Source organism: Mastomys coucha, unplaced genomic scaffold (genome assembly GCF_008632895.1).
Source record: "Mastomys coucha isolate ucsf_1 unplaced genomic scaffold, UCSF_Mcou_1 pScaffold22, whole genome shotgun sequence".
Lineage (NCBI taxonomy): Eukaryota > Metazoa > Chordata > Mammalia > Rodentia > Muridae > Mastomys > Mastomys coucha.
Genome location: NW_022196905.1, coordinates 166383005 through 166403702, shown reverse-complemented (window position 1 = coordinate 166403702; position 20698 = coordinate 166383005). Strand labels below are relative to the sequence as shown.

General features: G+C 40.3%; 2 protein-coding genes across 6 annotated transcripts in view; both read left to right on the top strand.

Moving 5' to 3' along the window:
- The window catches only part of Adam9 (ADAM metallopeptidase domain 9), a 65024-nt gene extending 49567 nt beyond the window's left edge, over positions 1-15457 (top strand). Inside the window, exons 19-22 of the mRNA XM_031339325.1 lie at positions 2705-2837; positions 4928-5048; positions 9354-9421; positions 14070-15457. Of these exons, the coding sequence (XP_031195185.1) occupies positions 2705-2837; positions 4928-5048; positions 9354-9421; positions 14070-14163 (416 nt within the window). The 3' untranslated portion in view covers positions 14164-15457. The remainder of the gene's footprint in view (positions 1-2704; positions 2838-4927; positions 5049-9353; positions 9422-14069) is intronic.
- A 635-nt stretch (positions 15458-16092) lies between these two features.
- LOC116069040 (disintegrin and metalloproteinase domain-containing protein 32-like) overlaps positions 16093-20698 on the top strand; it is a 127026-nt gene continuing 122420 nt past the window's right edge. For 4 of the 5 annotated variants that reach the window (XM_031339329.1, XM_031339327.1, XM_031339330.1 and 1 more), the window contains exon 1: positions 16093-16300. In XM_031339329.1, coding sequence (XP_031195189.1) covers positions 16108-16300 — 193 coding nt within the window. In that variant the 5' untranslated portion in view covers positions 16093-16107. The remainder of the gene's footprint in view (positions 16301-20698) is intronic. The other variant, XM_031339328.1, reaches the window with a different exon arrangement.

Below are 20698 nucleotides of genomic sequence, written 5' to 3'. Positions count from 1 at the left end.
TCTACCCACAGCTATTAGGATGACATCCAAGGCTTTAGCGTGACTTAGATATGTCCTGCAGGAATTCCTGCAGCTTAGCTTCCAGACGAATTTCACTGTGCCTCAAGCAAGAAGTAATTATTCTTTATCTCTGAGTCACCCTACTTTGTTTCTTATAGATGTGTTCCTCCTTACCGCCGTCTCTCTGAATCTGCTCCTTCTCTCTGTTTTCCTAGGCTGCTATACAACACTGGCCCTGGAACTGCTTTTTAAAAACATCTCGTTTTTATTCCCTGATACAATACAAGTTCTTGGTCAGAGGGTGAACTGTCTCCTCTGCGGTCAGAGGGTGAACTGTTACTCCTTGATGGAGTACCTGGCTCTTGGGCTTAGTATTGCCAGAGATTGCCAGGTCTTTCCAAAGTGGCTGTAGCAGTCTGAAACTGTCTGCATCACGTGTTGTGGTTTTTGTTACTCATGAGCAGTTTGGAAAATCACTGTGGTTCATTTATCCAGGGTCACCTGAAGGAGTTGACCCTGTTTTGACTCATTGTCAGGTAGCATGCCACTGCTAATATCACATGCTTAGCAATAGGACATTGCATCATCTTATACACCCTCATAAGAGGTAGTGTGACCACAGGGCACTAATATAATATAATATAATAATACTATGTTATTATATAGAATATTATATGACATTCTATACATTATAATTATAATACATTACAATAATATAATGCTTTAATAAAATGCTGGCTATGGTCAGTGTATCACTTCTGTTGACATATGATTCTTTCACACATAGTTTATCTAGTGGGTTTTCATGACAGGATGTTGAGTTTTCCTTAAGCTTTCTCTATACCTTAAGATGATCCCATGGTTTTATATTCATGCGCTGATATTTTATTGATATTTGCACTATATACTGACCTGTCCTTATATGCTGACCCGTCCTTATAGGCTGAGCCGTCCTTATAGGCTGAGCTGTCCTTATATGCTGAGCTGTCTTTATATGCTGACCTGTCCTTATAGGCTGAGCTGTCCTTATAGGCTGAGCCGTCCTTATAGGCTGAGCTGTCTTTATATGCTGAGCTGTCTTCATATGCTGAGCTGCCCTTATATGCTGAGCTGCCCTTATATGCTGAGCTGCCCTTATATGCTGAGCTGCCCTTATATGCTGAGCCGCCCTTATATGCTGAGCCGTCCTTATAGGCTGAGCCGTCCTTATAGGCTGAGCCGTCCTTATAGGCTGAGCTGTCCTTATATGCTGAGCTGTCTTTATATGCTGAGCCGTCCTTATAGGCTGAGCCGTCCTTATAGGCTGAGCCATCCTTATATGCTGAGCCGTCCTTATAGGCTGGGCTGTCCTTATATGCTGACCTGTCCTTATATACTAGAATGAAACCATCTTAATCATTGTGCATAATTTTTAAATTTGATTTTCAAGTATTTTATTGAGGATTTTGTATCTGTTTTAAATATTCATCTATAATTCTCCCCCCTGCCCCATCTCACTTGTTTTCTTTACTTTTTTCTTTTTGATGCATCTTTATTGTATTCTGCATAAGGGTAACACTAGCTTTGCAGAATGATGCTGGAAGCTTCCCTTCCCATTGTAGTGCATGGAGAGGTCTGAGGACTGCTCCTGTTACTGTGTCTTTTCAAGTCTGGTAGGGCTGAGCTGTGAGTCTGCCTGTTCCTAGGCATTTCATTGTTGGAGAATTTCTATGACAGCTTCAGATTCCCTGTTTGTGTTGGTTAGTAGATTTTAATATCCTATATCTTCGAGAGGAGATACGTGTCTCAGCCCTTGACAGTTTCTTGTAGATTTCCCTTTTATTGGAGTTAAAAAAACTTCCTTAATAGTTTTCTGGATTTCAGTGGTACCTGTTGTAATATTCCCCCTTCAATTCAAATTTTATTGATTTTTCTCTTTTGATTTGTCTAGCGGTTTTGTCAGTTTTATCTTATCATTTGCATATGGAGAGGTCTGTAATTCTACAGGCAAATGGCAAGAATGGGCAGCACGTCTCCATGTTCTATTGGGGATAAGGCTAAATCTCTGATACATGGCGAGCTCGAAAAAATAGAAAAGAGGCAAACCAAATATTCAGTATAAAACATGGAAAAATGTTCATCTCATGGTATAAAAGTTAATTTAAAGCCACATATGACACCCTTTTTGTTACCTTCCATGTTGGGAAGAAAACCAGAATTTTGGCCTAGTAGGCCAGGCTATGAGGAACTTTGTGTGTTGTTTGGGAGTGTACCAAATTGTAACCATTGCCGTGGAGGACATAATACATCTGAGAAAGTATGAATGTATTTCCTTGACATAGAACAAATCTTTTGGAAAAATTATTTTGTAGTCACAGTGGTTACGTGTTGTGACATTTATTTAGTACTGAGATGTTGAACAAGTAGCAGCAGGAATTAGAACCCTCTCTGTTGATTTATGCAGCTGTATTGAGAGCGAGGAAGGACAGGAACAGGAGAACAAAGTCCTGTGCCATTGGTGTCTGTTGGTAGAGCGTGGCCTCTCTTATGTAACAAAGGTCTACCAAGAGATTTATTTTGTCCTTTCTTATATTTGCATGAGGAAACACTTGCAGATTAAATAGAAAAATGCTAATGTGAACCATGTCTAATCACCTGGTATGCTCTGTGTGGAGAAGTTGACGGCTAATGTAACTGTCCATCACTGCCAATCCTGTCTTTCTAGCAAAGAGCACGGCACTGAGGGACGGACTTCTGGTCTTCTTCTTCCTAATCATCCCCCTTGTTGCGGCTGCCATTTTCCTCTTTATCAAGAGAGATGAACTACGGAAAACCTTCAGGAAGAAGAGATCACAAATGTATGAGTGCTTAGCTTTCTTTTTAATGTGAATTAAGTAATTTAAAGTAATTATTAATGATCTAGCATAGAAGTTGGCAATCTTAAAAATAGGGTTCTATGATATGTTACTGTTCTTTTGATGTGATGAGCATGTAGTGATGAATTGGCCATGATGGCATAGGCTTGTATAAAGCACTTGGGAAGCTGAGGCAAGAGGATTGTGAGTGAGTTCAAGGCTTGTCTGGACTTCCTACTGAGACCTTATTACACACACATACACACACACACACACACACTCTCTCTCTCTCACACACACACGCACACACATACTCCCTTTCTCACATATACAGTCTCTCTCTCTCTCCCCATCTCTCTCTCTCACACACACGCACACACACTCTCTCTCAGGTATACAGTCTCTCAGTCTCTCTTCCCATCTTTCTCTCTCTCTCTCTTTCTCTCTCTCTTTCTCTCTCTCTCTCTCTCTCTCTCACACACACACACATGCACACATACTCTCACATATATAGTCTCTCAGTCTCTCTCCCCATCTCTCTCACACATGCACACACACACTCTCTCTCACATATACAGTCTCTCAGTCTCTCTCCCCATCTCTCTCTCTCTCTCTCTCTCTCTCTCTCTCTCTCTCTCACACACACACACACACACACACAGAGTAAAGAAAGACTGGCAGCCTGTCTTTTAGACCAGGCAGGGTTGTGAAGAGTCTATGCTGTGAGCAATGGTCCTTAGGGCACATTTTGCCTTACACTGATTTCTGATAGATGCAAGCGGGATTTAGGGCTTGACATTTGATTTAGGTTTTCTAACTAGAGATTAAAATGTGGGATAAAGATATAACATGTGTTGGGACATTTCTGAGCCTTCCTTTAATGCATCTGTTCTTACGTAGGAAGTTTGAACTCTCAGTTTTGAAACCAGGTTTTAAGAAATAACTTCTGATGGGAAAAGTTTTATATAATTCAGACACTGGATACTTTTCAGTCAGTATGTTGAATTTTCAGAGAAATCCATGTCAAAACTCACTTCTACACTTGATCTTAGCCAAAAGGCTGGGAAGCGATCAAAACTCACTTCTACTATATTGAATCAGTGTTTAGCATAAAGGATATTATAACTAGGTCAAAGTTCAAATTCTTTGTCAATAGTTTGGTAAAAACTGTGGGCTGAAATTGACATAGCTGAATCTGGGCTTATTTTATACAAAGTGAGAATAATAATATTGCCTACTTTGTGGTTTTAGTTACATAATAACTACATTTTTCAGTTATTTAGTAATTAGATGAAATTTAGTGATTAAAGATTAAATGAAGAAATATCAGCAAAGCCCAGTGCAGGCATGTGGCTCTCTTACAGCACTAATAATAATGTTCCAGATGCCCATGCAGACTTCAGGGCCCTGCTTGGCCCTCACTGTGTTATACTTTCCTAGAGTGTGCTGCTGTAAGCTTCAGAGTGAAAAGTATTCTGCCCTTCTCCTCTTCCTCCTCCTCCTCCTCTGTTCCTCCTCTTCCTACCTTCTCTTCTTCCTCTTCCTTCCCTACCTCTTCTTCTTCACTGGCTATCACAGTTCTAACTGGCCAGTCCCTGCAGCCTTGTGGGTCTGAGTCTGGTCTTCATTATAGAGCGAGAGCAGTCTCCCTCTCATCTCTGCCTGGCAGACTCGCTGGCCCCTCAGTGGGTGTATTGTTTAGTTGGTGTCATTCTGGCCACTGAACTTCTTGACTCTTAAGAGTGCCTACTTCAAGTGTTCATGCATCCTCAGAACTCGCTTTTAATTTTCTTTGAATTTAAGAAAATATGAGGAGAAAAAAAAGTTAGAGGTCACTGACTTTATTAGTTGAATTTCATAGCTTCTTAGAATTTTCAAGTTATCAAATACTGAAATGGGGTTAGGAATCTCCTCTATTCCCACAAGGACAAGATTTGTGTGAACACTGTTAAAAATACAGAGGCCTTGGCTACTGGTTGTCACTACTGACATCACCAACTTTTTATTTTGCATTAAGGAAAATTGAAGCCATATATAATGTGTCCTGTATAAATATTTTTCATGAATTAACTAAAAGTAATCATGTCTTTCAGGTCAGATGGCAGAAATCAAGCAAATGTCTCTAGACAGCCAGGAGGTCCAAATGTGTCCAGACCGCCAGGGGGCCCAAGTGTCCCCAGACAGCCAGGAGGTCCAGGTGTCTCCAGACCGCCAGTGAGTCCTCTGCATGTCTCTCCAGTCGCCCCATCTAGAGATGGTGTACATTTCATAAAAAAACTCTGTCTTTCCTATTGTGTTCAAGTATTGTACATTTAAAGACATAGGTGCGAGTTAGGAGTGTGTCTCAGTGGTGCTGCCCATCCTTGGCATGCTCATGACTTCAGCCATAAGGTTTGATCTTCAGTCCCAAATACAAAACAGGAAAGGTTAACAAATGGTTACATAATTTAAACATACACAGCTTTACTATGTATTGGGGAATATTGTAGGTGGTCCTCGAACCAGCAGAGTCCTGGCTTAGAGGATATGAGAAACGAGTTGTTCACAATATTTTTGCCTAAAAATGAGGAGTGAGCACCCGGGTCTGCTGTTTTCTTTCCTCCAGTTCTTTATGATTTCAATAGCTGGTGTCCCTAGGATGTGCCAGCAAAGATGGGGTGCTGAGCTCATTGGTGAGCCTCATCTTTGCAGCACATTTCTGCCAGTGTGTGATAGGGTGTTAGGAAAGCAATATGTATTTCAGATCTTCTCTTCTTCTGGACTTCTAAGAATGCTCAGGTATTTACACACAAATCTGCTGTGCTTTTCATTACCACGTCCCTCATCCCAGCTGTTGCCCATGGTTGTACCTCATTTGTTTGCACTGTTGGTATGTTACATAGAACATCTCAGTAGCAAGTACTACCAGCTGGGCAGGAGCCTATGGGCTTCCCGTTAAGTCAGGATGCTCTCTTCATACATCCATCAATAGACATTCAATTGTATGTACCCCTGGCCAGCCAAATAGGCAAGAAAAAAAGAACCTCAAAAGGAAAGAATTGTCATGTTTCTTACACAAAGAAATGATACTTGAGACGATGTTGGAGGCCTGGAGAGATGACTTGTTGCTCTCTCAGAAGACCCACGTTCAATTCCTAGCACTTACATGGTGGCTTACAACCTTCCATAACCCGAGTTCAAGGGGATCCCGTAACCACACATGTATACACAGATGCATACAGGCTGGCCTTGAACTTATGGTCCTCTTATGCCAGCCTCCTGAGTACCTGAGATTACATACTCATGCTACCAGGCCCCTTTGTAGCTATTTGAAATGTATAATAGGCTATTTTTATCTAGTGACTATTGGGACACTTTGTTCTGTAACTGTAGCTCATGTTGAAAAGACTGTTGTAACTGAGAGAGCCAAAATGTTTACAGGGACAAAGAACAGCTGCTTACTGAGGGCCAAAATCATGCAGAATGTTGACTTTCTAGCTCTCTTTTCTCATCTCCAAATCCACAATAATGCCTCAAAAATGTACCTTACACCTTTGTTTACAAAGTAAACTCTGTAATCTTTAGACCCTGTTGTAAGTTATATTCTTAGCACTGTAACTTGACTGAGAACAACCCAAGATGGCTTGCCAGTTCTCATATCTACCTCAGCTCATCTTAGAGAAGCCCACACCCATGCTCCGGGTGTACTCTACTCTTTCGTTAGCATTTTCCTTTCTGTGTTTTATAAACTTCATCTCTATTTCATATTGGTTGTCACTGGTTTACCTTGAAATTCTTTACTGCATCAAAACCAGGAATCTGGTTTTGCTTGGGTAAATATCTGTATGAAGAATGAGAGCCACTTGGAATGACAGCCCAGGGTAGAGTTGGACAGATATTCTTGTCACTGCCAAAAGTCCTAGATCTGTATATTCACCCACTGATCAGAATACAAACCTCTTGGGTTAAATATGCTTTTATTGATTCCTAACTACTGCCAATAAAGCCCTTAAATTATCAATGTACCTAAGTCAAATTAAAAAAAAAAAAAAAAAAAAAAAAGAAGAGAAAAGACTATTGTATTGCCAGTATGTTTTCTTAGCACTTTTGTCAAAAACTCAGTTTCCTCAGGAGCTGGATGGACAGCCCAGAAGTTAAGAGTGCCAGCTGCTCGTTCAGAAGACCTGGGATTGGTTCCCAGCCCCCTCATGGCAGTTTACAACTATCCAGCATTCCCATTCCAGGGGATCCAGTACCCGCTCTGGCTCCCTGAGCACCTGGCATACACAGGGTGTACTTATATACATGCAGGCAGAACATACACAAAGTAAAAAAATTTAAATCCTAAAACCAAAACAAAACCCATTGACCTAGCCTGAGAAAGGGTTCAGTAAGTCAAGTGTGTGCCTTGAAAATTTTGGGGACCTGAGTTTGAATCTCGAGATGTAAACCTGGGCACGATAGCACAGGTCTGTAAACTTTGTGCTCCTGAGGTGAGACTGGATGGAGGTGGAAACGGTGTCCAGAAGCATTCGCACCAGCCAGCCTGGTGTGCCTAGAGTGAACAAGAGACTTAGTTTTAAAATAGGGAAAGGCAAGGACCGCTACCCACAGATTCCCTCTGACTTCCACATATATACCGTGGCATGAACATATGCACATACGCATAACACACGAAGTTGGCCAGAGGTGGGGGGTTACTTAACCTATGCAGCTGGTTTTGGCAGGCATTGTTCTGACTAGTTGCCTCGGTTCTGTGAGTATTTCACTGTGAGTTCTTGGTGATCCAAGTCTCCTCACTTGTGAATCATCTGTGTAGGTTTCTTCTTTCCCCACCGATAACTCATGATAGGTTGTATGATTCTACAGATGTATTCATTCCTCTTGTTTGTTCAGTTTGTTGCCCTGTTGTTCACACCAGTGGCCTAAGGATTGTTTGTATTTCTGCAGTTTAACTCTAATGCTGCCTCTTTCTGAGTTTTTCTTTTTTCTTTTTCTGATAGTCTTGTACATTAGTTGCTTTTCCTTCTGTTGTGATAAAGTGCCCTGACACAGTAGCCTAAGGAAGGGACGGTGTCCTTTGGCTCACAGCTCCAGTGTTAGGAAAGCAAAAGCACTTGGATCTTGAGAGAGCTGGTTCCACCCAGTCAGGAGGACAGCAATGTGAGCTTTTCCTCATAGGCAGCCCACAGCTCAAGCCCGAGGACTGGTACCACCCTCCATCATAGTGGGTCTTCCAGCGCAGTACTCATAGTAGTCCTGGACAGGCATGCAGGCCAGTATTAGCCATCACATCTAGATAATAGTATTTTGATTTTCTTTTCAGAACCTCAGTTCTTATTTTATTGATGTTTTTTATTTAATTTATTTCCCCTCTATTTTTATTCTTTCTTTCCTTCTATTATTATTATTTAATTTCCTTTTAAAAAATTTATGGGCTAGTTTACCCTTATTTTTCTAGGCTTTAAACTATTGTACTAGGTTGTTATTTGACAGTTTTTCTTCTTTTGAAATGGCATGTCTTCCTTCTGATAAAGGTATTTATTGCTATATGTTTGCTATGAACTATCTTCAGATTCCCTTCATACGGATCCTTCAATGTTGTTAATTTTTTATTTACATTTTTGTCTCAAGAGGTGTTTCTGTATTTCTTTTGCTTTTTTTGACCCAATGATTGTTCAGAAACATACTGCTTAATTTCTATGTACTTTGGAGTTTTCTTAAATTCCTCTTATCTTTATTCTAGTCATACTGTTGTGGTTAGGGTACTTGATTCTGGTGTCTGCACTCATATTTTTTAAGACTTGTTTTGTGGCTAAACAAATACTGTCTCCTAGAGAATGCCCAGTGCATTGTAGAGCTACGAGTATTTGCCTCTGTGTAATGGACTGTTGTTTGTGTGTCTGTTAGGTCTGTAGTTCATGTCTGATGTCTCCTTTCTGCTTTTTCTGTCCAAATAATCTATAGACGATTGAAAATAGGACAGTGAACTTGTTTTGCTATTCTCTGCTGCAGATTGATTAGTATTTGCTGCATTTCAGCTCCCTTGTCAAGGAAGAGTATCATGAATTCTAATATTAAGGATAATAGGTTACTTGGATTCATGATACCTACCCATTAGGTACTTTATAGGCTAGCTACTAAAATGTCAGAGTACTTTATTTAAAATGTATTGGTATTATTTAGTTGATTTAATTCAATATTATTATACCTTAGTATTATTGAATGTAAAAACATAGCCTTAAGATCAGGAAGGATAGATAGCATCTAGTAGTGGATTCCATCTAGAGGAAGACGAGTTAGACAGGAAAATATTCTTTTTAATCTGTTGTCCTGGAGATCAAGCTTGGAGCTTTATTCATGCTAGAAAAGACTGCCACTGAGCCGCACTCTTCGCTCTTTTAACCACATAGTTTAGAGTATCAGCATTGTCAGTAGTGTGATAAGTATATTGATTACTTTTACACAAATTAGCTTTATAGCTAATACAGGTTTGTGACCATACTGTAGCAATAACTATACATTTTCTTTTCTTTTCAGCCTGTGCATGGAAACAGATTTCCAGTACCAACCTACGCCTCCAAGCAGCCTGCACAGTTTCCATCAAGGTTGGCAGGAAATGGGTGTAGATGACTTGACCATGTTAAAATTCAATACCTTTCAATTTCATACTTAATGTTGACTTAGGGCAAGGTATTTTATTTGGATAGAACAGAATTTGTAAGGAAAGCTTTTAAAGAACTTTTAAATGAATATTGTTATATTTGTGCAACGCCAGAGAGAAATCCTGAAGAAATCAGACCTTATATAGCTTTTGGTGCGTAGATAATTCAGAATCAAGGGCCTTTAAAATACTGAGTGTAGAAAAGTAGATGGGTTGTACCTGCTTTCCCACAGGGACTAGCTACAGAAGCTAGATAGTAGGATGTGTGTGCTTAGATAGGCCAGACTGAGGAGGCAGGGGGCTATGCAGTTGGAGCCACAAGCAGGACGTTTAGAGATGACCAGCTTCGGGGATGACTCTTCTGTTACAGATGAACCTACTTGTCCTGATGGCAAGTGAGGAACTAGGGGGCTGAGAAGAGCTTTCAAGGCGCTCAGAGGGCAAACGAGGCAAAATTAAAGTTCTAGCCAGGGGAAGTCCCAAGACACGCTTCTCAGGCTTTGTTCAGGGATCCAGGGCCAGAGATGTTCTACACTTGATTGATTTCTACATAGAAGGGCCAGGATGCAAGTATAGACATTGTGACTAAAACTAAATCATACACCATAAACAGAGAATTAGACATTTTTTTTTTAAATTAACAATCATCAGACATTGGCTTGAAAATAATTCTGATCATGTTAATGGTCCAGATTGAGAATTTCAGCATAAGATTCTGCTGAAATTCTCAATCTGGACATGACCATTAACATGATCAGAATTATTTTCAAGCTAAAGTCTGATGACTAGGATTTATAGATGGTTGTGAGCCGCCATCTGGATGCTGGGGACTGGAACTAGGCCTTCTGAAAGAGCAGCAATTGTTCTTAACTGTTGAGCCTTCTCTCCAGCTCCACCCAAACTCCACCCATAATGTTTTAAATTAAAAAGAATAATTTGAAGCCCAAAGAAGTAAACTAGTAGTAAAATGAAAAGTATTTAACAGCTGAGGAGCAGGACTGTCCCGGCCCAGTAACTTGTGGCTGCCCATAGCTCCTCAGGGAGGGGTTGGGTACCATGAATTCCTCCCTCACACATGATAGGATGCTGATGGTATCGATGGCTTTAGTCTTTCTGTAGAAAAATAATTTGTTTATTCACGTTACAACCCAGGATTAGTACCCTCTCATGCAAATCTTGCCCCTATTCCACCTTCCCCTGCCCTTCTAAAGCCAGGCAAGGCAGTGCATTCAATCCACAGGCAGGCAACAGGCTTAGGGACAAGTCCTGCTCCAGCTGATGGGGGCCTGCATGAAGACCAAGCTGCTTATCTGCTACATATGTGCCAGGAGACCGGGACCAGGGGATGAGCTGATTCTTGATTAGCTCTTTTCTATGTAACCTTCAGGTCTGCAAGTTTTTATGTGCAAGAGCCATGTCCTATCCAGGAGACAAGATTTTATAGCATGTCTCCAGTTCTCAGGCTCTTTCACAGATTTCCCATTCAGAGCTGAGTGCTCAGTCGTCACATAAGCTCAGCACTCTAGCCAGTCTTGGGCCTTTGCTTTTCACTAGTAATCACTAAAAAGCAAGTTTTTCTGACCAGGGCTGAGAGCAGCATATGGGAATAGACATAACTATTTATGGTGGGCAGTTTGACAGTGTGACCATTTAACAGAGCAGAGGCAGTAGTTTCTCCACTAGGGCCTCTGACTCCCCCAGACAAAGTCTTACCAGGTTTGGAGTGGGAGACAAGTGAGTTCTGTCAGTTTAGAACGCAGTTGGTACCCCCATGATACATGCGACACTATTGTATCCTAGGCGTCTCTTGCCCGGCAGGTTTATATTGTGCCATTGCAGGGTCCCTGGGTGGGAAAGCCCATTGATGACTTTTCTCCACCAGTAGTCCACAAACACACTGCGACAACACAGAAGTTACCGAGCAGCAGTGAAGGTTCCAGTTGTGGTCCAGCTAGTTTATCTGCGTTCTGTAACCTCAGTGTGTGATGTCTCCACGGAGGGCTTTCTCATTTAGTTCTGGTGGGCAACCAAGAGCAATGGTAGTAACTTACGTGCCTTGAAGGCCTGTAAGAGTTCAGAGTAGGTAGCCTACACCTGGCAGCGGAGTGTTTTTAATAATTGTGGCCAGGGTACTTCCATTCAAACTATTTTTTTTTCATTATAATTTTAAATTAGCTAAAAAGTAGTAGGTTCCCTTGGGCTTCTTTTCACCCACTCATAATTTTGGTTAACTCTTTCCCTCTGCCCTTACCTTCTGCTGAATCTTTTTATCTCTTGTTTTCTCTGCTTCTGCTTTTATGTCACATGTGCACACCATCTCCATTATGTCATATGTGCACACAATCTCTATTATGTCATATGTGCTCTATCATCTCCATTATGTCACACGTGCTCTACCATCTCCATTATGTCATATGTGCTCTGTCATCTCTATTATGTCACACACTCTATCATCTCTATTATGTCATGTGCTCTATCATCTCCACTCCATGCTGCATCCAATAAAATATTATTTATCTTAGATTTTTATCCCTTCCTTTCTTCCTCCATACCCCCACTCCCTGTTTGGTTTTCTTTTTGGCTTTCTTTCTCTTTTTCTTTCTCCCTCCTTTATTAAATTTTTTGTGGTATAAGGATAGAACTCAGAGCTTCTATATTAATTAAATAAGTGTTCTACATTCAAGCTATATCTCCACCTACATTTACTTTAGATTTTGATTTTTTTATAATTTTGAGATTTTAATTGTTATTTTTACTTTCCCTTTTCTCCTTTCAAACCCTCCTATATACTCCTGCCCCCACTCTTTTTTAAACTCTATCTATACCTAAATACCTAACTACAATCTGTTTCCTTTGTGTAATGTTACCTGTGTGTATGTTGTCTGCGCTGACCATTTGGTGTTGCATAACCAGCTCCTGTATTCTTCCCTGCAGAAGAGTATTTCTGAGCATTCTTTTAGTTGCCTGGAGTTCTTTATCTGATGTTGATTCTTCATGAGCCTCCCCTTTCATGTAGCATGTATGTTGATATCATCCTTGTTCAGATCATATTTAGGCAGTCATGTTGGTCAGATTTCATAGATATAGCTTCTAACATTTATAGGAGATACAGTCTCACAACAAACTCCTAATTCCCAATGCTGTGACCCTTTAATACAATTCCTTCTGTTGTGGTGACTCCACCCATAAAATTATTTTTGTTGTTACCTCATAACTATAATTTTACCACTGCTATGAATCATAATATAAATATCTGTATCCTCCAGTGGTCTTAAGTGACCCTGTGAAAAGGTCATTTCAAACCCTGAGGGGCCGAGAATCATGGGTTGAGAACCACGGCTCTAGCTCTTTCATTCTGTCCACTCCCTCCTCTGCAGTGATTCCTGAGCCTCAGCACAGGAGTTGTGCTAAATGAGTCAGTTGGGGCATCACGCGGTGCTTGTTCTCCATGTTTCCATCAGTGTGACTTTCTGTAATGGTCTCTGCGTGGTGCAGGAGATGTTTCTTTGATGAAGGGTGAGGACTGCAGTGTCTGTGGGAATAAGGACAATATTCAGAATGTTGTTAGGGATTATATTAGTTGGCTATAATGTCATTTGGGCTTCAGACCCACTCCACAGGAGGGAACTCATTCCTACTGGAAACCTAGCCAGTTCCCCATGGCTAGTAAAGTCCCTGGTTTTGGAGGGGAATCCTGTTTATTTTTAAGGATTGAAGCTGAGCCTTTGTCTCAGGTCAGCTATTGAAAGCCTGCAAACCAGTGCTTTTGCTTTCTGTGTATAGTTAATTTTAATTGTTCACTCTTAGAGAATTTCAGATGTCTGTACAGTATATTTTGATCATATTGGCTCCCTCCCTCTCCAACTCCTCCTAGATCTCCAAAACTGAGCCTTCCCCCCCCAAACTCCCTTCATGTCTTCTCAGAGTCATCTGCCTGAGTCACTGGCTGCCTGGCTGCCCCTAGCAGCATGGCTGTCCCTTGCAGAGTGGCTGTCCATACATTTCCACAGCATGACAAAATTGCTTCACCCACTTACTGTCCTCATGTATCCTTTACAATTGGATTTGATCATTCAGTAGGCTTTTCTTTTATAAACAAAAACTGCAACCTTCTTGCTTCATTGATTATGGAGTGACATGAGTATAAGGTAGTGACAAAGGCTGGGAGAGAGCTCAGGAGGTAACTTCTTGCCAGGTGAGCAGGAGGGACCTATGCTCAGATCCTTAGCACCCACTTATAATTCCGGCAGGATCCAGTGCCTGCAACCTCAGCACTGGGGAAATGGGTACAGACAGTGAGCTCTAAAGCTCACTGCCAGCCTGCTTAGCCAATCAGTGAGTCTCAGAGTCAAAAATAAGGGTGAGAACAACTGAAGAAGACACCTAACTTTGACCTCTGGTTTTCAGATGCATAGATACAACTGGTCCTTTTATCCGTTGACTACCATATAGGCAGTAATCTCAGAGCATAGTGTATAAAGTGCCCTTACCTGTTGTCAGAGAGGTTGAGGATAGTGTTGTGTGGAGCTTGTCATGAGTCCAGCCCTGTTCCACTCAGTCCACACCCTCTAACTTATTTTTTCCCCTCACAGGCCACCTCCACCACAACCGAAAATATCTTCTCAGGGAAATTTGGTTCCTGCTCGGCCTGCCCCTGCGCCTCCTTTATATAGCTCCCTCACCTGATAGGAGAATAGTAGAATCCTAGTTTTCAAATGTCTTCAGGGAACTGAGCAAATGTTTTTTTTTTTTTTTTTTCCTGATGTTTTCTTGAAAAGCCTTTCTCTTCCAACCATGAATGAACACCACCCACCACAAAACAAGCTTTATTAACACAGGAGCCTAGTGGGATAGGGAATACAGGACCGTGCAGGCACTCCGGGGAATTGAAAACAAACATTTCCATCATTCGGAGTGTTTTCTTTGGCCATTTGTGAATTTAATGCACTTGATGTGGATTAAGTTATTTTGAACATGTTACTGTAATGATTCTCAAATTAACTGTATTGTAAGATTTGTCACTATGCGCTTAAACGTAATCCTGACTTTTTGACCCCAGTTACCATTGTTTCTGGTTGAACATTTGAACATGTATTAACTTAGGAAGACTAATTGCCAATAGCATTTGCATTTTCATCTTGCATGGATTAACAGCCATTTATATGGACTTATGTCTCTTAATCCACAAAGAAGCAGCTATCCGGAAGGAGAACATACAAGAACCACGGTCAGCCGATCACAGTACCCTTGGAAAGTGTGGGATATGGTGTACACTCAGTGATTGGCTTCCATTTTTAGTGATCTTTAAACTATAATAACTAGGATAGAAGTCAGTTTAACACAATCAGTTATGGGCTTCCATTTTTAAATATCTTTTCAACTATAATGACTATGATAGGAACTGATTTAACTCAAAATTTTCTTTATGCATCATGGTAAAGCATTGCAATAGTGTTGTTTCAACTGACGTGCACACTCTATGGTACGAGGTGTTTAGTATACCCAAGCAGATAGGTGTTGATCGAATAGGAGCACGGAGAATACCTTCCAACAGTTGAGGTGTTACAAAACCACTTGAGAATTCATGAGCACTTTAACTCTAAAATCTGAATTTCAAAGCTTGATATTAAGTCATTTAGAATGTTTACATTTACTGAGGTGTGCTGGCTCCTGTCTCTCTTGACTAATATTTTCATAAAAATTAGGCTGGAGAAGAAAAGAAGCATGGTTTCCTTAGGTAACTCCAGAAGTTAGATTGGTCTCTGTGATTACTCTCTCAGCTGTATTAAAATGAATTTGTACTTTGAAAGGAATGATATTGACACTAAAATTTTAAACATTTAAATTTTTTCATAATCTTTCATAAAGAAGTTTAATAATAGGTATATTAACTGAATTTCATTAGTTTTTTAAAATAATATTGTTTGTGTATATATACATATTAAAATAAAAACATTTACAACAAATAAAATACTTGAAATTCTTGTTTTGTCGTCCTGTTACTTTCTAAATACACAGCTATTTGAATTCTTCTTAATTTCAGTGTTAGGGCTTTTGCCAAATGTGCACAGTGACTGCACTTAAGGAAGACACATTAAAAGGCTGTTCATTCTCTTTTTCAGGATACTCAAGTATTTTAACAGTTGGCTATGTACTGACACTGGTGAGCTAGCCCTAGTGAGAAATATGGCAGTGTTGAAGGCCACCAGCCCACAGAAATACTGAGGGAGGAGAAAGTGGTTTACTGACAGGATTCTTGACTTTAGAGGCATGTGACTAGGGCCCTGCTGGTTCAGCTAGGACAAAGGCCAAAATGTTGGTGTTTATTGCTGTATGAATTAGTTAACCGCACTGGTAAATTTCTAAAAAGAAGTCCCATGAATTTTAGCTGAAGTGGCATGGAGAACAACCAGGTTGGAAGGAAGTCTGGAACACTGTGCCTGTGGAAATGTAGACTCCAAGGAGGAAAATCGGTTTACTCTTTCTTGAAAAATTTCTCCACGCATCTTAAAAAGCAACCGTAGTTTTTAGCCTTAGAAAGAGTACACACATATGCTGTACTTTTTTGACTTCTGTGCGCCATCGCAGCCGCTCCAGCACTGCGCATGCGGGTAGGTGGTGGAGGGGAGGATGGAGGCGGGGAAGGGGGTTAGGGCGCTCCAAGGACGTGGCCCACGGTGGCCCCTGGCACGTGCCCCATGCCCCGTGCAACGGCTTTACAACTGTCTAGGTACTCTAGGAGACGCCATGCTGGGCGCCATGCAGCACACACTGCTGCTGCTGCTGCTGGCCGAGCTGGGGGGCTTGCTGGCATCAGGACCCGGTGAGCACTGCGCAAGGCGGGTTCTCTGAGATAGGGGGCGCTTTTCTTGTGGGTCTATCATGCACATCATAACTCAAAAATGGACCCCAAAAGAACACTCCCAACACTTAACACTTATGGAAACCACTTAAACTCAATAAAACCCCCAGCTTCCACAGATAATTCTTCCAACATGCAGTAATAATTCGTCAAGAAATATGAAAGAAAAGACATTAAGCCACAAACCCCCAAGCTCAGAATGTAGCGGTGCAAGTGGAAACTGGGAAGGGGCGGAATCTTGCTTAAGTTTTGGAATCAAATCGGGCTCAGCAACTTGATAGGCTATGATGTTCAAGCTGTTGGGAGCCCAGCCGTCCAGCAGTTACCAACGCTCTCTAGCTCCGAGGTAGGCTAGCTTGTTGAGAGCTGTAGAATGCATCTTTTGAAAGGCGAAGAAGGCAGGATATCAGCATGGTTGGGGTTCTGAGTGTTCTTTTCTGGGTTTATTAGAAGTAGAAATTTACGAATGTATAGCAACATCTAAAATATCATCACATCCTTTACATGTTAACACACTTCAAAACTAGGAACCGTTCTACAGGGGGAAAGAGTAGAAAGTTGGCGTAGCTTTGCATTTTGTCGATCTCCTGAACCTGTGTTTCAATAAAGGACAGCTAGGTTGTATAGCTACTGCATCCAGTCTCGTGCTGCATGCTTGAGTAGAAGGACAAAAAGGAGAACTTTGGAAACCTTTTCAGATAGTTATGAGCTCTCTGCTTGCTTGGACAAACAGAAAAAGAATAATTGCAATATAGAATTTAAAAACACACCAGCAAGCTTTACTATTCTTTCTTTTTATTTTTAATTAAAATGTGTCACTAATTCTTTTCCCTTTCTTTCCTCTAATCTTTCCACCCTCAACTCCCTTGCCTTTTTAATATATACTAAATCTGTCTATCTATATCTACATATAGATATGTATATAGTAGCAAACTTCATGATATAAATATTGAATTTTGATTATCTTATGCATGCACATTTTAATATTTTAATCTATTATCTTTAATTTTTAAAACTGGTAAATATAAAAAATTACCAACAGCTTTTAAAATATTTCTTAAAAATTTAAACTTTATTTTACTTATATAGATATTTTGCCCACCTATAAGTCTGTGTACCACTTGTGGGCCTGGTGCCCATAGAGATCAGAAGAAGGTCAATCAGAGAAGATCCTCTAGAACTGGGGTCACAGGTAGTAGTGAGCCACCATGTGAATACTGGGACTTGAACCTGGGTCCTCTGGAAGAATAGCCAGTGCTCTTAACCTTTGAGCCATTTCTCTAGTTCCTCAAACGTTTTTTTTTTTAAAAGATTTATTTATTTACTATATGCAAGTACACTGTAGCAGTAGTGGCTATGGGTAGCTGTGAACCACCATGTGGTTGCTGGGATTTGAACTCATGACCTTCCGAAGAGCAGTTGATGCTCTTCCCCGCTGAGCCATCTCACCAACCTCCCCCCCCCCTTTTTTTTTAGAAAAATCATCAAAGTTCACATTTCAAGGTGGTTTCAGACTCATAGCAAAACTGAGCAGAAATCAGTGTTTGTATATAGCCTCTGCCCTCTGTCCTCCCATGAGGGTCAGTAGCTGAGCAGAAATCAGGGTTTGTATACAGCCTCTGCCCTCTGTCCTCCCATGAGGGTCAGCAGCTTGTGCTGCAGAGATGTATCCGTTCCAGGGATAGACTCGGTAGTACTTGGGTTCCATATATTCTGTGTTCTGCCCAAAGATGCTCATCGCTGCAGTACCATGCAGAGTAGTCTCACTGACCTGAGAATCCTCCATGCTCTCCTACTCACCCTCCTCCCCACCATCCCTAAACGACCACCTTTTGCTATCTGCCTTTTCCAGAAAGTTGTATAATTGGGATCATGCACCACGCGGCCTTGCAGACAGGTGTCTTTCTATTTAAAGTATACATACATATATATATATATATATATATATATATATATATATATATATATGTATATAGATATTAGATTACTTGGTGCCTCTTTCTTTCTGGCTGGATAGCTTATTTCTTCATAGCATTGAAAATACCCATTCCACCATCCATGTCAAGCATAGTTTATTCATTTAGTTACGGAGAGACGTCTCAGCAGCTTCCCAGCTCTAACAGCGGTGAAGACAGCCACTGTCTATGTGCTCGCTCAGGTTGCGTGTGAACACAGTCTTCATTCCTTCGATGGTTACCTGGTGTCACTACGATGATAAGAGGATTAGCACTATGTCATTGTTTTAATTTACAATCTCCTAACAGTATGTGCTGTTGCGATCTGAACATTTGGCTTTCAGCCTAGCCTTTGACGTTGATCCATCTCTTCAGCTCTGCTGTACAAATCTTTTTATAGACTTATTTTCTCTTTAGTTTCTTTTGAGAGCTGTCTTTTTCAAGTTATTCCTCAATTTTAAAATTTGGATTGTGTGCCACTATTTAAAAAAAAATCTTTGTATGTTTTAGATAATAATCTTTTATCAAATTACTTTATTTAACTTTAGCCTTTTTATATGGGTGTATAGGTATGGTATGTGTATGTGTTTGTAGTGTGTGTATGTGTCTAGTGTATACGTAAATGTGGAGTATATGGGTATATATTTGTATAGAGTGTGTGTATGTATAGTGTGCATGTGTACATTTGTGTATAGTGTATATATGTGTATAGTATATGTATTATATGTATGTATGCATGTGTATAGTCTATATGTATTTAGTGTGTGTATGTGTGCATGTGTGTTAGTGTATGTTTGTGTATGTATAGTGTGTTCATGTGTGTATAGTTCATCTTTGTATGTGTATAGTGTGTTCATGTGTGTATGGTATGTGTATGTGTATATGGATGCATGTTACATAGATCAGAGGACAGCAACCTCAGATGTCCTTTCCTATCACTTTATTTAAAGATGTTCCCTGGTTTTCATTCTTCATAGGCCAGGCTAGCTGGACCTGGAACTTCTGGGGCTTGTCTCCAGTCTCTGTAGAGTCACTGGAATTACAGGTGTGTCTTCCCATGGCTATCTTTGGTTGGCTTCTGGAGATTAGAACTCAGGTCCTTATACTGTGCGATGGATGTTTTAGCCACTGAGCTGTCTCCCCAGTCCATATCTGCTTTTTGAAGGACATTTTTCCTCTTAGTCTTTGCTTTTTCTTCTCATTTCCTTGGCTCTTTTTCTTTACAGAGTGTAAGTTTTCTTTTGGTGTTATTTTATTATATTCCAATTTTGTTTCTAAAAAATGTTTTAGAGAACATATGTTGCTATTTATTGTAGCAATGATGTTACAGTAGACTTCTTAAAATTCTTCCTCCAGTGTAATTAAACATTTTACACCCACTGACAAAACATCTGCTTATCTTATTCTCCTCACTGCAGGACACACCAGCCTACTTTCTGCTTCCTCTATGTACTTAGATTTTTGAGATTCCGACCTGTGACAGGGTTCATGCAACTTTCCTCAGTCTCTGTTGTTGGTAAACCTGAAGCAGAGGCTCCTCCGACAGTGGCATGTGGCACCCCACCACCAAGATGGCTCCACTGTGATGTGTCACTATGATTTTGTTCACTGTGGCACACACTACTTTGTGGATGGATCATATGCTATGTGTATAGCCCAGAGTTTGGAGTGGGTTGCATTGGGCTGACAGATATTTTAAGCCTATGTGAAATTTTTAATTAAAAAGAATTTAGGTGTAAGAACATTGCTTATCCTTGTTCAGAGGGTCTTCTAGAGTTCATAATTTTCTCTGTACATTTCTTAATTTTCTTAATCTTAGGTGTTGCACAGGCTGTTGTTGTCTTGGTTTGTTGGTCACTTTCATGAATGGGATCCTTTTAAGAAAATTGTTCATTACTGGTACTAATGAAGTAATACATTAGTTTTATGCTTGATCACCACTGTTCTGCTCTTGATCATCTTTTGTTGTTGTTGTGGATTATTGTACTATCTTTTATACATGTCCTTGTCCCTCAGTTCCAGGCTGATCTGTAAGGTAGGCGTGTCCACGGAATACTGCTTTAGCTCCCACCTTTATTAGTACCATTAGTAAGGGCTCCCACTGAGCAGGCGTCTCTCTCTTTTTTTTTAAAACTTTTATTGCATTATGATGAGAAAAGTTACATGATTTCAATTTATCTGAATTTGTTAACATTTAAAAACATATTTTAATTAAATAGAATTGAATCACATTCTTGTTTCCCTTTGTACCCCCACTCCTCCCAGAGACCCCCCTTCAATACCTACAATATCTTCTTTGTCATATTCCTTAAAATTTATAAAATATTATAATATATAATAAAAATAAGTATTATAAAAGTTGTTTGATATAAAACAACAATCAATTTAACAGTCTTATGGAGAT